General features: G+C 35.8%; 2 protein-coding genes across 3 annotated transcripts in view; one reads left to right on the top strand and one right to left on the bottom strand.

Annotated features, from left to right (window-relative positions):
* The window catches only part of LOC140147852 (pseudouridylate synthase 7 homolog), a 245,319-nt gene that overhangs the window by 56,493 nt on the left and 171,396 nt on the right, over positions 1 to 17,430 (top strand). The window lies entirely within an intron of this gene.
* LOC140147851 (uncharacterized) overlaps positions 13,295 to 17,430 on the bottom strand; it is a 64,851-nt gene continuing 60,715 nt past the window's right edge. Inside the window, exon 3 of the mRNA XM_072169620.1 lies at positions 13,295 to 16,605. Coding sequence (XP_072025721.1) covers positions 15,798 to 16,605 — 808 coding nt within the window. The 3' untranslated portion in view covers positions 13,295 to 15,797. The remainder of the gene's footprint in view (positions 16,606 to 17,430) is intronic.

The raw sequence follows: 17,430 nt of genomic DNA on the forward strand, positions 1-17,430 counted from the left end.
TCTCATACCTCCAATTTCCAAGGTCTATTCACTTTATGTGGAAGATAAAGGTGATGTCTTCCATTGGTGGTGTATGGATTTGAATGGAAATGCCCAATTCCAAAGTAAATAAGAAGTAAATAATCTACAGTTTAGTTTTAGCATCGTAGTTTTGTTAATTGTTTGTGTTTCTTTTTGATTGGAATGTTTCGGATGTTTAGTGACTGAAATATAAAATAGGAAATAAATAAAGAATGCAATACTTCAATACTGTAACTAGATTTTATTTCATTTTTTATGATCACAAATGACATAATTTGTGGTTTGCCAATAAGGTAATTGATTCTTCTGTGATTTCTTTGTATACTTCTTTGGCTTGAACTCATTATGTCATACAAGCCCAGGGGTGTGATTTTCGGTAATTTTGTGCCCGGGTACCCGGTGCATTTTTCGGGCGGGTAACCGGGTACCCAAAATTGCCAAAAACCAAAAACAAAAATAATAATTTTTTTTTTAAAGTTTTTTTTGGTTTTGTAGTGTCCCCGGACCTAGACCTAAATGCTAGGATCATTCACGGTTGATCTAAAAAACATAAAAAATTGCATGATGTTTTGTGTTTTTAATATGAAAATTTATATTTTAATGATATCAAAATGCATTGAATTTGAATAGGATTCTCGGGCGGGACTCAAATTCCTCACTTACACCCTTACAAACCTCTCCACAGTGGTCTCCGATTCAGCTCGGACTAAAAACATTTGCAGTAGATTGGACACATCTGTGTTCTTCTGATCATGCTGATAAGGGGATTTTATGCATCTAGCCCAAAACTTTGAAATAACATGCCACTTCTCTTACTCAATTTAACAGTAGCCTAAAGACCCAACTTTTTATAAGTGATTTTTTGTTGTTTGTCATTTTGATGTATTTTGTAAAGTGCTGTAGTACTCTACTTGTTGAGTAAGATTTAATCTTTCCCTAGAGAAGTCCTTTTCAGAAGGCTGAGCTTTCGGAACTCTAGCGAGTGCCATCTTCAGAGCTACTCTACTTGTTCATTGTAAATTCCTTGGAAAAAATATCTTCTAGAATATGCACTTTCAAACTTTCTTAAACCATTCAAATATTTCAGAATTGTATATTTTTATGACCATATTTGGAATCGGCATGAAAAATGCATTAAAATGAGTATAAACAAGCCTAGTATTGGTTCAGTGGTTCTTCTTGATATTTTGAGAAAATAACTCAAAAATAGTTACTTTGAAGCCTATGGCTAGCAGGCAGAGCATTAATATGCTAAAATCACTTCATATTCATCAAATTATATTTATAGAAAGTAACTCACCAATATAACTTATTGATAGTGTCCAGATGCAATTGTGGACAGACCGGGTGTGATTCAACCTGCGAGATTCATCAATCAGCACCAAAGGAAGTCTCTTGAGCCAGTCACGTTGATCTGCATGGTAGGGAGATAGATGGCCTGAAGAATATTGCGTAAATCTTGTTGACCAAAGGGATAAGATATGGGTCATGGCTGGAAGAGGTGCGTAATGATGCTGCGGGCGTCTGCAACTTGAACCGGTCTGGATGACAGTTTGCGTTACTGATATATTTATTATTATTTCTTTAGTATATTATTAGTTCCATTTAGTTACACACTGTTGTAGGTAGGGAGATGGCCTGAAGAATATTGCATAAATCATGTTGACCAAAGGGATAAAATATGGGTCATGGCTGGAAGAGGTGCGTAATGATGCTGCGGGCGTCGTCGCAACGTGATCCGGTCTGGATGACAGTTTACGTTACTGATATATTTATTATTATTTCTTTAGTATATTGTTAGTTCAATTTAGTCACACACTGTTGTAGGTAGGGAGATGGCCTGAAGAATATTGTATAAATCTTGTTGACCAAAAGGATAAAATATGGGTCATGGCTGGAAGAGGTGCGTAATGGTGCTGCGGGCGTCGGCAACTTGAACCGGTCTGGATGACAGTTTGTGTTACTGATATATTTATTATTATTTGTTTAGTATATTGTTAGTTCAGTTTAGTTACACACTGTTGTAGGTAGGGAGATGGCCTGAAGAATATTGCATAAATCTTGTTGACCAAAGGGATAAAATATGGCTGGAAGAGGTGCGTAATGATGCTGCGGGCGTCGGCAACTTGAACCGGTCTGGATGACAGTTTGCGTTACTGATATATTTATTATTATTTCTTTAGTATATTGTTAGTTCAATTTAGTTACACACTGTTGTAGGTAGGGAGATGGCCTGAAGAATATTGCATAAATCTTGTTGACCAAAGGGATAAAATATGGCTGGAAGAGGTGCGTAATGGTGGTGCGGGCGTCATCGGCAACGTGAACCGGTGTGAAAGACAGTATGCATTACTGATATATTTATTGTTATTTTTTTAGTATATTGTTAGTTCAATTTAGTTACACACTGTTGCAGTGGAGTTTCAGGTAAAATTTCCATGGGAGAGACTGAATTACAAAATCGTTCAGATGGTCCAATTCCAAAAAAACTTTACTAGGACAAATGCCTGTAAATATTTACAGTTTTAATGCTAAAATGAGGGTGATTTGGAATAAAACAGGTGAAAGAGAAGATGCATATCACAAATTTGTGTCAATTTTACCATGATTTTGAGCTGGGGTTTGGTACGCCACCATTACATATTGTGTAGCGGCTCAGAAATTATTTAATAAGTTTAAAAACGTATGTACATCCTGGAAGTCCCACGCTGGAAATGGCAAGACTGGTAACATCAGGGATTGATATGGCCCATTCCAGTTGAAATTCATACACTCCCTATGGAAGACATGACCTTAATCTACCACAGAGGGAGTGTGAATTTCAAATCTAGTTACCCAAATTGGTGACTCCATTTGAAATCTGCGCCCCCTGTGTGGGAGATTAAAGGTTGTGTCTTCCATAGGGGTGTATGAACTTTTAATTTGTGGATTTCAATGATTAATTTCAAGGGTAAATTAAGGATCCTACTTATCCAACAAAATGACAAGTGTGAGAGAATTTTATCCTATTGTAAATCTTACGTCACCTGAGTAAAATAATCAAATGCATATTATCAAGAAGGAAGGCCATTTTATTGGTTTGACAAAATCAAAAGCCTCTGTTGTTTTGTGGATAAAAATTAAAATGCTTAAAATAAAAAGGGTTTTTTTTACCCTCGTCAAGTTACTGGTTTTGGTGACTGTTTGTCAGTAACCAAGTGTTGACACTTTACAGATTTCTGTAGCTCTGACTTCTTTGGGCTTATGAGCTATTTCCTTCGACATGAGGCCAGATTGTATATAGGCCAAAGTACAGGCATACTCTTATATAATTATTTTGTTCAACTTATAATTGATGAAAATAATTAATAATAATATTCTATCATATTTGCGGCTTTTAATTTTCTAATTTGATATTAACCAGTAGTTTAATTGGTTTATGATAAATATGGTATTATTTGATCAGCTCTTAATCGGCAGGAATTGTTAGGCTTTTACCACTATTCTGAAAAGTAGGCCGATGTTAAGAGTGATATAGTTGACCTTTATGGTCTATATTTTGCATGTTAAAGAAAATATATAAAGTATAGGACTTCAATTAATACAATTAAGACAATTCTCAAAATTAAATTTATTGATATTAATTTGCGATGTTATAAGATTCGCCAATTACAAGCTGATCAAACTGAAGGCAAGGAGTTGAATGTGTGCAAGCTGTTGAGCTGCTGTATTTAGGGATAGGAAAAGGCCTTAAGCAGTATTCAGACTTTTTATTGTACGTACAATATTGTATGCAACATATCTACGTTGTTTAATCTATTACCATTCTATTTCCAGTAATGTTTAAGTTCTAACGAATGTTTGATGACGTAAAATCGATAATATATTTCTACTAGATATTACATGTAACATATTATCGATTTTTCGTCATCAAACATTCGTTAGAACTTAAACATTACTGAAAATAGAATGGCAATAGATTAAATAACGTAGATATGTTGCATACAATATTGTACGTACAATACTCGGAGTCTGTGGAGCGCTTTATAAAATACATAGAAAATATTTTTATTGCTGTGTAATTTTATGTTCTTATGATTTTAGGGTATAATGCCAATTAAAGGCCTGTTTAGTGCTTTGCTCATCTGGAGGATTGTAAAAATCATCAAATACAGATTTGAGCACTTAGCTGTGCTAACATAGCCTGCTAGAGGTTAAGCTGAAAGACATTTTACATGAATCTGTAGGCCCGTTATCGATTGTCGAAAGTATCGATAGTCGGAATATTCATAGACTTCAACTTTGTCAATCTTGATGTTTTTCTTGTTTTGTTGCCAAATGTTTCATTTTAAAAATACCAATCACAATTTTGATGACTTATCCTTCAATTTATGCATAATTCTAATTTTTTTCATACTTTCACATGGATCATTGAATTGGCCTTTAAAATGAAATTACACTACATTTTTGTAGCTAGGATTTGATGTTGTTACTTCATGTCTCCTTGCATTGTGGTATTAACCAATTAAATGAATGGGAAAACTTGTGAATGGCCGGAGAATAAACTTGTTCTTGTTAAGACAACAAAATCTATAAATAAAACAATCTATGATTTTACAATATGATATGAAACATCTTTATTGTGGCATAACAAAAGTCATGTTTAACAACAATCATTCATACATTTGTCAAGTTACAATAATTATGTACACTTTAAAAAATTGCAACATTCATTTTTGTACATTTGACAAACAAACAATTTTTTGATCTGGACCTTTGACTACTCTTTATATGAAATAGGTAATTTCAGTTGAAATCCATATATGACCCCGGGGGCACTTCAATTTGAAATGGATATAGGTGTAGGGCTGGCGCTTTTCGCACTAAGGGGCATTCGGTGAGAGCAACATGTAAAAAATATGGGGTCATTGGGTGAGAGCATGATTTTTGGCATTAGGTGAGAGCAAAATATAAAAAATATGGGGTCATTGGGTGAGAATGTGACCTTTTTTTAAATGGAATCTTTGGGTGAGAACCAAAACAGCGTCACAAAAACCTCGAAAATCTAATTTCTAGTTCTAAATGGCTTCAAATTTCTTTTTTTTTCAAAATAAGTAACAAAATCAGTGATAAATGAAAGTTGCTCTTCAAATTGAACTTGTAAGGGTCTTTGGGTGACAGATCAAATGGAAAAATAGGGGTCTTGGGTGACAGAACACAGAAGCGAGCATGTGTTAGTAAAAAAATATGGGGTCTTTGGGTGACAGCGATGCTGAAAAAGGCGGTCTTAACAGCCCTACATACGCGTCACCTCCAAAGTTGGAGTGCCCCCTGACCTTAATCTTCCACACAGTCACAGGGGGTGTAAATTTCAGATAGAGTCACCCATTCAGTTGTGTAACTCCATTTGAAATTCACGCTCCCTGTGTTGAAGATTAATATCATGTCTTTATTAGGGGGTGTATGGATTTCTACTGGAATAACACAATATTTCAAGTTAACTAATGTTGACGGATCCATTCAGGTCATAGACTGTATGATTAATATGAAGGACAGAACAAATGTGACGTGTCATGTCAAAATCAGACACTTTTGGGCAGGTTATAAATTTTGAGGTTTTTACATAACTTAAATATAGAGATATTTTGCTCCATAACGCCACTTTCCCCAATGAATTCGGACATTTCTAAGCGAAGATAATGAGTTCTTAAGTTATGGTATTATAAAATTGGAAATTATTGATAATGTTGAGAGTAGGAATTACCTTGAAAAATGTCTCAAAAAATACAAGATGCCAGTTACATTCGGTCTGAAACTATCAGACAATATTTTTAACATTAATAACATCACAAATTCGCGACAAACCCAAATTGTGAAAAAATCACCCCAGGCAGATTTTTGGCTATTTCTCCAGTTACGATCCTGCCCAAAAGTGTCTGCTTTTGACATGACACGTCACATATGTTCAAATTACTTTTGAAATAAACTAAACATCTATAACAAGTATGACTTAGATCTTCGGGATATAAAAGCTTTTGTTGTGCTAGTTATGAAAAATGGATAAATTAATATTGCAAGTTGTACTGTGAGTAGATCAGAATATTTAAAAATTCTTCCTAAAATCATTCCTCTTAAAACTTCTTGTTCATTTTCTTTCAAACCTTGATGGACACTGTTGTTTGGGAAGGAAATGTCTGAAATTAATTGACAACCTCTTTAGATTAAATAATTGGCAAACTCTGTAGATTAAAATTTAGAGTTCCACTCTCTCCATGGTTTATTTAGAATTGGGTAAAAGAATCATGAAAGTACTTTGTCCTTCGGAGGGGATGTTAAGCCGTTGGTTCTGTGTTCAGAGAGCCATACCTGTACATGTATCTCGCAGCCAGTTTTGAAAAGAGTAGGGGGTTAACCCCTAACTGTTCTCAACCTGTCCTGGTGTTCAAATGGACCCCAATGGAAATAAGCATGGTTAGAGGCTTAAATTTCTTGGGTTATCCAGGGTTGTCAAAAACAGAACAAATCAAATAGAAAAATCAAAACAATCTTGAGGGGTTATAATAAATAATAAATAAATTTTGGATTTATAAAGCGCCTTTCTCCAGATCTTAGAGGACTCAAAGCGCTGTAATTTTGCTGCAATGGTGAATCATCACAATCAGATCGCATCAACTAGGTTGCTGCCGAACGGCGCGCACCTTTCCGCATTTAGATTGTAACATCCACCAATTATCTGTGCAGCTCCCCAAATTCCATTGGGTGAAGGAAGTTTTGATAACCAAACAACTAATCACCGATTTTTGCAATACAGGAGGAAACCGGAAATCCCGGAGAAAACCTGCGAGAGCGAGCATGGAATCGGGATAAACCAAGTGCACACAAGTCCTTGGGCGGCGCGGGCTTGAACCGGGACCTCAGTGGTGCAAAGCGAGGAATTACCGCTGCGCTAACTCGCCCTACCTAACATTAATTTTATAGGGCATAAATGGTTATTTTGCCTTGGAGTATATTAACTCTTTTCACGCGGGTGTCGACTGTAGACGACAAGTTTCAAATTTTGTTTAAAAAAGTCAAAAATGTCAAAAATGTGAATTTTCATGACCATATTTGGAATCAGCATGAAAAATGCATTGAAATGAGTACAAACAAGCCTAGTATTGGTTCACTGGTTCTTTAGATAGCTCTTGATATTTTGAGAATACATCTCAAAATTTGGACTTTTATGTTGAAACGCATGGCTAGCACGCAGAGCATTAATGACAAAGTGATGTCATTCTGTGTTTGACCATATAATATGAGGTAATATTTAATACATTATGTAATTAACTTTTTGTGATATGTAGGAATAAGTCTTAAGTATGATCATTCAAGAGGCCCTTTCATCTAGGGCCAACCAGAAATGAATTGCTAGTGTTCAAAATAGATCAAATATTTCGGAAGTCAAAAAGTAAATAAAATATTCCATTTATGCCGTATAAAATTAATGTTAAAATTAATTAGGTTTTTAGCCAATGCAATTTCGGTGATGATAGAACATTAGAGGGCAGACTTTAAAAAACTTCATTGTTGTTGTAAAATAAGGCCATCTTAATTTAATAGTTAGTCTAAAGCTCCTCAAAGTTTGAAAACATAATGCAGAATGGGTTTTTTATAGGTTTTTTTTCTTTAATTTTTTATCTGTAGGATGAGCTTTTTGATAAGACCACCTTTTCATCTGTCAAGGAGGTTTCACTATAGTCAAGATGAAGAATATGATTGAGATTTATGATTTAGGCTATTTTGACATCTGACGATGTCAGACGTGATATTTTTGTGCGGTGGATTTAGAAGAAAAGATAAAACAGTGGAAACAAGAATTTGTCTTTAAAAAAGACAAGTTCACGGATCAACTGTATAGTACATGTACTTTGAGCTACTTTGGTCTAACATTCAATATTCATATCTAACCTAATCTGCACTTATTCAACAATAAATAAGTGATATGAGGCTTAATAATGATACCAGCGTCTTGACTCTGGAAAACAATATTTTTTAAAAACCTCATTCACCTCGGGAGCCACCTACAGGATCTCGTTTTGCATTTAGGTTTTTATTGCGTTGCAAAGTAGCAAAACTTTCTTTATATATGGCCCAATTCGTGCCTGGAAAAGGCTATCCCCTCTTACAACCTATCGACGGGTCTGATTTCTATAATGAGGTGTCACCGGGTTTGCAAGAGATAATAATACCAAATCTAAACACCATGAAATTTACCACATCACGACCAAGCTCACATTGGGCGCCCCATTCCTTTTTAAAGGAATTTTTATTAAGTCACCTACTAGGAAACAAATTTGGCTATAACTATGAAGAAAATTGTATCTTATCACTAAAGTAAACAAATTACACAGCTTGCTCTTGCTAGCTTTTGTCAGGGTCAGGGATATTTGTCTCTTTATAGTCCTGCTTTAATATGAACACCAATATTATACAGGTTTATACATATGGGTTATAACAAGAGTCAATAAACATTAAATTAACTATAGATAATGGACTTAGTTTTGTGCAATGTAGTAATTTTTTTTAAGTAAATCGTCTGCTGCACAGTTATCTATACAGAATGATATGTTTACTTTGTAGTTAGGCCTGGCCATGACCTGTCTAGTTTTGATTAACCAATCAGTTATGTGTATTGTCAGCATGTGATGGCTATAAGCCAATTGCAAACATGTTTCTTAAAAAGGCTAAAAAATTCCTACACTGGATAGACTCTTTTCCGGGTTAGGGCTAATTAGTAAGTTGTCATGTGCGGCAAGATTAGATAAAGGCATACAAACTAGGGTATGAGATATTAGGAATTATTTCCTAGACTCTTAACCACAGGGCTGGTGGGCTATGACACAGGATATGTAAGGGATAAACTGTGCATATGAGATGTGGGGGAAAGTGGCATCATTCCACTGCCGTGAAAAAACCCTGAAATTTACTCAATCCAGCAGGAATAATGCGCAAAAACAGGCAATTTTACTAATGCACACAGGAGCTTTAAGACTAACTATTTAATTAAGGTGGCCTAATAATGAGGAAATCCATGCATTAAATCCTGACCAGATTTACTGAATTTGTCATATTGGTTATTCCAGTTGAAACCCACACCCCCTATTGAAAACATGGCCTTTTAATCTTCCACACAGGGAGTGTAAATTTCAAATGGGTTACCAAAATGGGTGAATCTATTTGAAATCTACACCCCCTGTATGTGAGAGTATAGGTATTGGCTTCCATAGGGTGGATGAATTTCAAGTGGAATAGTCCAGTACTTGAGAAAGTTCATGATGAGTTATAATGTAGTATTTGAAAATTAATTGAATCGTAATTTAATTTACTTTAGGGATTGCAAACACAGACAGTAGCAGCGCAACAACAACAAAAAGAATAACAACATATTATTTAGCATAAACAGCAGCAACAATAACAATAGCAAAAACATCAATGACAATAAAAACAAATAACAGCAGCAATAAACTTGGTATGGCTTAACTTGCCATGTTGGTGTTGACTGCAGACGACAGTTTCAAATATTTTTAGAAATTCAAAATTTCAGAATTATACATTTTCATTACCATATTTAGAATCAACAAGAAAACTGGATTACAATGAGTACAAACAAGCCTAGTATAGGTTCAGTGGTTCATGGTTCTTGATATAACTCTTTGTATTTGGAGAGAATAGATCTCAAAAGTTGGACTGTTTATGGCTAGCATGCAGAGCATTAAAAAAACAAAAGCTACATAATGGAGTACATAAACTTGGTAATTCCCTACTCTTTTTGTATGGAAAAAGTAAGCATGTTTGGAAAGATGTGGAAGAAAAAAGTCCTTTTACCCATCGAAAAACATGCGAAGTCATGGAAATATAAATATCTGTTCAAAATTACGGTATGGGAAAAAAATGAGCCCTTTTGTAAAAATTGATTCCCTTGAAGCTACATGTCGACTGCTCAGTGCCAGAAGTGGGCAAGTGCAATAGCTGCCCTGTGAACATTTGACAATTTACACATTATATTGTACTCATCTACACATGGTAGCTACACATGGCAGCTATTGCACTTACCCACTTCTGGCACTGAGCAGTAGATGTAAAATTACAAAGTAGAGATATATTACCAAATCTACCAAAACGATGTTGAAATGAACAAGACCCATTCTATGGGAATCACTCCGAAAATCCCTGAAGCACCATGAAGGACATTAGTTATGGAGGGAGGGTGTTAAGGGGGTACTACACCCCTGCCCAATTTTGTGCCTATTTTTGCATTTTTCTCAAAAAATTATAGCACATTGGTGACAAGTAAGAAATGTATATTATAGGGGCAAGGACTACAACTACTGCACTGAAAATTCAGTAACTCAAGGCAAGTAGTTATTGATTTATTGATCAAATATTGGTTTTCCCTCATTTTTTACTGTAACTCTACAACTGTTGTCTGTGCTGAAATAAAATTTCCAGTGCAGTAGTTGTAGTCCTTGCCCCTATAATATACATATCTTACTTGTCTCCAATGCGCTATAATTTTTGAGAAAAATGCAAAAATAGGCACAAAATTGGGCAAGGGTGTAGTACCCCCTTAAAAAAAGGTTGATTACATTTCTCTTGTACTCATTAATAAAACTGATGTAATATTGCCTCACTCCCACTTCCATTACAGATGAAGAGATAAGGAGTTTTACCATGTAATGAAACTAGTTACATTGAATAGTGCTTCATTGATCTTTTGGTTCATTCCCTTAAGCAGTGGGAAAACACACCATTCCAAGTGCCTGACCGACCATTTTGGCAATGTTTCTACTTTGCATTTTGTGCAAAAGTTAATTGATTTTGACTGAAACAGTGTGAGCTAAGCGAGTGAAAATTAGAAAAATAGTAACACATTTATTTACAGATTTTGGAGATTTTTTTAGGGTCATTTGCAAAAAAGCACACAAACACTGACCGACTGACTGACCCTATTTAAAAGGTGTGTCTGCCAGTAGAACATGTTTGGGTTGGGTTTTCGCCTTATGGCAACTTTTATGTGCAGATTTTCTGTAGTTGCTATTTGGTAAATCTTGTTAAGTTGTATGATATCAACCTCAGTGGCGTAGCATCATAGGGGCACGGGGGTGGGGGTGGAAATTTAAAAAAAATCCCATAGGAAAATGGCAGAAAAATGGCTTGTGCCCCCCCAATCAGACCCGGTGCTCCCTCCCAATCGGATGACCCACGCTACGCCACTGATCAACCTGTATTTCAAATCATCTTCTTTGTTGTTGACTCACCCTGTAGAGTGTGTGACTCACCCTGGATGTAAAGTCTGTGACTCACCCTGTATGTAGAGTCCAACACAAGCATTTTTTTATTTTAAAGTTTACATGTACTATACAATAATTTGCAGCATACAATTTGGTATATTAAAACAATATAAAGCATTTGAACAAACAAACAATTTTCACATTATATACATAATCATTATATCATAATTTGTCATTAGTATTTATAAATCTGATTAAAATCATACAAGTCATAATTTTGACACTATCTGATCCACTTTGACAAAAGTCAGATATTTTGAAAATTGAGATATTACCATTGGTAAAGCCATATTGTAACATTTCCATAAAAAATTAATATTTCTTTCCAATGTTTGCTTTAATGTCAGATGTGTCTCCTTTTAATTTTGAGCCGAATTTGAGTTTAAGAAAAGACAAAATTGGAATTTACTACCAGGGCCGTTGTCACCAATGCATGAGGACACGGTGGCTCAGTGGTTACGGCCTTGGACTCATAATCTGAGAGCTTGCTCGATGTGCGTGGGTTCGATTCCCCGTCCCACCACCGTGTTGCGCCCTTAGGCAAGGCGCTTTGCCTCACTTGCCTCACCCCATCCAGGTGCAATGGGAAGCTGTTAGGGGTAGTCACAGTCGTTGTACTGATGAACCCTGCGCCACTTGTACTGAGGCTGCAAACGTGGTTCCGACATATTCTAATAATGGCGGAATAAATGTAAAGCGCTTTGAGGCTGTTTACGGCATAAAGCGCTATATAAATATCTACATTTATTTTTTATATTTTTATGTCACTCCATCAGTCGTGATACGTTATGATCCTTTGATGTGTGTGTGTGTGACCATCTCGCACGCAATGTCCATACTGTGTTATGAACATAGAGAGTTCCCGTGTTTTGGGTTACCCGCCGTCTTGGAGGGAAACCTAAACTCCAATTTTCAGAATACCAACACTCGGCAAGCAATAATTAGCAAATGTTATTTTGTAGAATGTAGCACCAATAGGGTCATTGACCAAATCAAAGGAATGAGGAATACATGGGCGGTTCGAATCACGTTATAAACCCTATTGTAGTCCGTTCCGCTTGAAAACACGGGAACTCTCTATTGTGTATGTGTTCGACTAATATTTCCATTGTAATAATAAAACAATGGTTCCTCCACTTAATTCAAAATCTCTGATTTTAAGTAAGCTCCTGAAGTCTTGATTTTTGCAGGGTATGTATTTAATAAAGTACATTACAATCATGAAAAAATCCGCAGAATTTTGAAAAATATATTGCGGGCGACCTCAACAAAATGTTACAATATGGCATTAACTTAAGGGATCCAAAATGATGGCGTTTATTGCGTTTCGACAGTATTTTTTGTGGGACATGAGAGCACCTCAGACCTATCGAATTGCATTCTGAATCTGAAGCATGTCTTTCTGATATCAAATAATTTTCATTTTTTTAAATCACAATATAATACAAATTTTATGACAAATTATAAAAATTTGATATTTTTCAAATTTTGATATATAACAGTCCTCGAAGTAAATTATATAAATCTAATGATATATTCTTAAAGTGTATGTAGCAGGGAGGAAAAGCCGACGGTCAATTGAAAATTTTGATCTTTCATATTGAAGATATGGATTTTTTTCCCAAAAAGACCTAATATTTTTTGGTGTTTTGGGAAAAAAATCCATATCTTCAATACGAAAGGTCAAAATTTTCAATTGATCGTCGGCTTTTCATCCCACCTACATACACTTTAAGTATAAATCATCAGATTTATAAAGTTTACTTCAAGTACTGTTAAATATCAAAAATATCAATTTTAATGATTTGCCATAAAATGTGTATTAAATTGCTAATTTCAAAAATCAAAATTATTTGATATCAGAATGACATTCTTCGTATTCAGAATGCAATTCGATATGTCTGATGTGCTCTAATGTCCCAAAATAAATACTGTCCAAACGCATTCATACCCCAACCCTTAACTCAATACCAAAGCTGACTGATTTTTTTAAAAAAAGCCCCCTGGCATACTTGGCTGCAAAGTGACAATTTTTTTATTTATGTCAATTTCATATTTTTTGATTTTTTTTTGCTCCTTATTTTAGCCTACATCTCAATTTCATTATTGCCAACTTCAGTCTGGTTGGATCAGCTTGTGTTGCAATTATTTTTTTTATAGATACAGTTATTCTTGTCCGTCTGTACAAATGCTAAACACATGCACTTGTAAAGAATCTGAGTTCATCCTATATACATATTATTATTCAGATATAATATATTTATTTCCTAGATACATTTACAACTATGAACAAAGATTCTGAAAACAGATCAAGATAATGGATAGAAGTGATAAAATCTCACAAAGACTACCTTTGCTTCACTTTCTCGACCAAAAAACCCTCTCAAATCTTACTTTTCCTCTTTACTTTCTCTCTGTCTTTCAACCTTAGTTAGATTTTTGCTGCTGCAGCGTAACATTGCTGCTGCATATATTACAAGGTCAAAAGGCATGTAAAATATAAAAGAACTGGTTATTAATCTGAAAAAATCTTATTTACAGGTTTTTTCAAGCCCAATGATTTATAGTGCACTATGGCCCCACATCATTCCATAAACCATTAAACAACTCAGGGACTTTGCTGCTTAGATGCGCACACCATAGACAGTCCAACAAAAAAAAGTGCAGTGATTTATAGTGCGCTACGCACAGGCACAATGCTTAGACGTTGATCCACAAGCCTCAGCACACTTTACAGGTTGTCGCTGACCACTACGGCCCCACATCATTCCATAAAACATTTAGCAACATTCAGGGACTTTGCTACTTCAAGAGCGCACACCCTAGACATTCCACAAATAACCTTCACAACCAGGATCATCTCCCCGAGTTTCGTATGGGTTACAACTAGACAATTAGCAGTAAGTTCCTTGTCCAGGGGAATTTCAAGCTAACTCAATTTTCCATGAGAGCGTACTAAACCACCTTCAGGGTTCGAACCCGCAACCTCTCGCACCATAGTCGAACGCCTTACTTGACTGCCAAAGTGCCTGTGAAAAATGTCTGCATTGCAGGTCATTAAATGATGATGACCTTTTAAAACAGAAATCATCAGAAAACATCTGTGCATCCTTTATATAGAAAGACAAGGTACATTATCTACAGCAAATCTATAGTCTTTCATCAGGGTAGGTTTACTTTGTGAGGTTCTGATCATTTCTCCATATTTATAACACTTTCTGCACCAGGCAGATCATTAATATGATATGTACACTCATTAATTATTTCTTTTTAAGAAGTATAATTATTTACTATTCTTGACTATGTATCACAGTGCTGATGCTATTTTCTGCAGATGCACAGTCAATAGGTTATTATAACAGAACAGATGAAAATGTTGAACATCTTCAAATCGAGGGTTGAGAGCTAGAAAGCCTTAACTCACAATCACCTGCTTCAACAAAATGAGAATAAAGTTGCTAGGGCACTATAGAAGATCATTAGGCAGAGGCGCTGTGTTTAGCATTAGCTTTTGATATTTAATTATTTTCTTTATTTTTCACCTGGGTAAGTTGGGTGAAAATTAAAAAAATTAAATGTCCAAAGCTACCGCTAAACTTGGTGCCTTCGCCTAATGTACAGTCCTTTAATCATGACAAAATTCAATAGAAAACAAAAGCATTGTGGAGGAAATATTGATTTTTGAAGACCAACGCAAGGAGCCAACTTTATGCTCATTTTGTGAGAGCTGGTCATAGTGACTTACAGTTTTCTGCTTCTGAACCCTCGAAATGATGAAAATTTCCCATACTGATGTTGACAAAAATAAATGTTGTTGCTTCTAGGTAGGCCAGTGGCATTGCAATACATTTCTCATCATTGGCATTTTGATGCAATCCTCATCTGTTATTTAGACTCATGGAAGAATCTTGAAGTGTTTTAATTTTAAAGCTGAACTTAAAAAAGGTGGTTATTTTAGCTTATAACGCATCTCTTATAGTCATTTGAGCTAGTAGACATTACTAACACATACACTGTGAGCATTGTTATTTAATGATCACAGTCCCAATGGCTCAATGACCTCAAAGCTCAAATTTTGACCTCATGTTGTGGAACATGAATTTTTGTACCCATTTCTTTCAAAGGTCATTCTGTCAATTCATAAATGTATTGGAGATATAGGACTGTGTCCTTACAGATGAGCTTGCATGAGTGCTCTAAAGTAATGATCTCATACCCAATGGCATAGCTCAGTGACCTCCAATAAACAAGCAAAGCTCAAAATTTGACCTCAAGTTGTGGAACATGATTTTTTGTACCCAACTCTTTCAAAGGTCATTCTGTCAATGCACAAACATATTGGGGATATAGACATATGCCCTTACAGAAGTAATCATAGTATCTACCATGACCTAAAACTCCCCTTGCTCCAACTTGGAAGTAGGCTCAACATAACTTCATATGGTTATACAACTATGCATGTCTTCATCAAAGAGGTGTATCATCTTGAATTTTGAGAGTCTTACGAGGTTTGGGTTTCTGGAATAGTCTCGGGCTTTCAGGCAGGGTAAACCCATTGCCATGGGACCCACCTGATCTCTCCAGATCTGAAAATAACATGGAATGTCTGTTGGAATCAAATGGATTCATATACATTTGTCTTCCTGCTTGATTAGCTAAGTCAATTAACATGACATCGTCATTGTTTGCATAGAAGGATGCGGTAGGCCTTCTCATGCTCCGCCGGATCATTTCGCTCGCAGACGAGTGAGGTCGCGGCACCGGATGCCTGACGAGGACATCATCCGCAAAGACCTCGTCCTGCCTCTTCTTTTGCATCCTCTGATAACAGTACAAAGACAAGATGAGTAGGATCAGTAATAATAAACATCCACCACCTATTGCAAAAAGTTGAATATTGAAAAGAGACGTCAGACCAGATGCTTGAGACGTAGTTTCAGCCCAAACGCAGTTCTGTTCTCCGATCGCGCTCTCACCGCCCATATTGAAAGCAACGACGCAAATTCTGTATGTTGCATCGTTTGATAATTTCTCCATAGTGTAGGAGCTGACTTGGGGATGAATAGGCATGCTTTTGACGATGGTGCGGTCGCCGACTTTGCTGTAGAGAATCCTATAGCCTTGGATGTTGTTGCTGTGTTTTATTTGTGACCAGGTTAGTGTAATGAGGTTGCTGTCAACCTCTAGGATCTTGATGGTGCCGGGCATTTCAGGTTTCTTGTATTGACACATTGCGCCACCCCATTTCTTACGACATTGACATTCTGCTTTAAACCTGTAAGGATGAGAACGGAAATGAAAGAGTTTAAATATAGTAATGACATTTGCAATATCACTTGTTGTATGTTAAGTGAAGTGACATGTTCAGTTAAATGAGGACAATTCTGTGGCACTTCATTTCTTTCAGAATTATAGGACTATTTCCGTTTAAATCACCCCTATGGATGACATGGTCTTATTCTTCTACACAGGGGATGTACATGTCAAATGGAGTCGCCCATTCAGGTAACCCCATTTGAAATTCACACTGGAAGATTATAAGGTCATGTCTTCCAAATGGGGTGTATAGATTTTAACTGGAATAGCCCGTAGTACCCTGTGCCTCACTTAGCAAACTTGTTGATCAATCTTAATTTTCAAAATGCATAGGAACACTAATTTATTGGTATACATTGATTGCTTACAAAATACTGTTTTATAATTTCCTCCAAGTTTTTACAGCAATAATTATGGAGATTTTCAATAATCTGATGATATTTTGCAAGGAGTAAATTGAACAAGGTTTCTGAATTTGACAACCTTTATTTGGTCAAAATGGAGGCACAGATGAACGGTATTTCTGTGTATGCTTCCAATCCCTCTGATATATGTATATTTGCCCATGTATGGTTTGATGTTTGAATCTTCTTTGTTATTTTTGTAATTAAGAGAATAAAGGTATTGCTTTTAGCCACTTTCATTTTTAAATGCTTGAATTCAAATAAAAGTATTAATCATAAGTATACCAAAAGGATTTATCTATGGCTTAAAATCGACCAGTCCCATTGCTGCTATGCACCTCCGATTGGTTTGTGTCATATAACACGGCTAAGAATCAATT

The sequence above is a fragment of the Amphiura filiformis genome, chromosome 3 (genome assembly GCF_039555335.1).
Source record: "Amphiura filiformis chromosome 3, Afil_fr2py, whole genome shotgun sequence".
In the NCBI taxonomy this organism is placed as follows: domain Eukaryota; kingdom Metazoa; phylum Echinodermata; class Ophiuroidea; order Amphilepidida; family Amphiuridae; genus Amphiura; species Amphiura filiformis.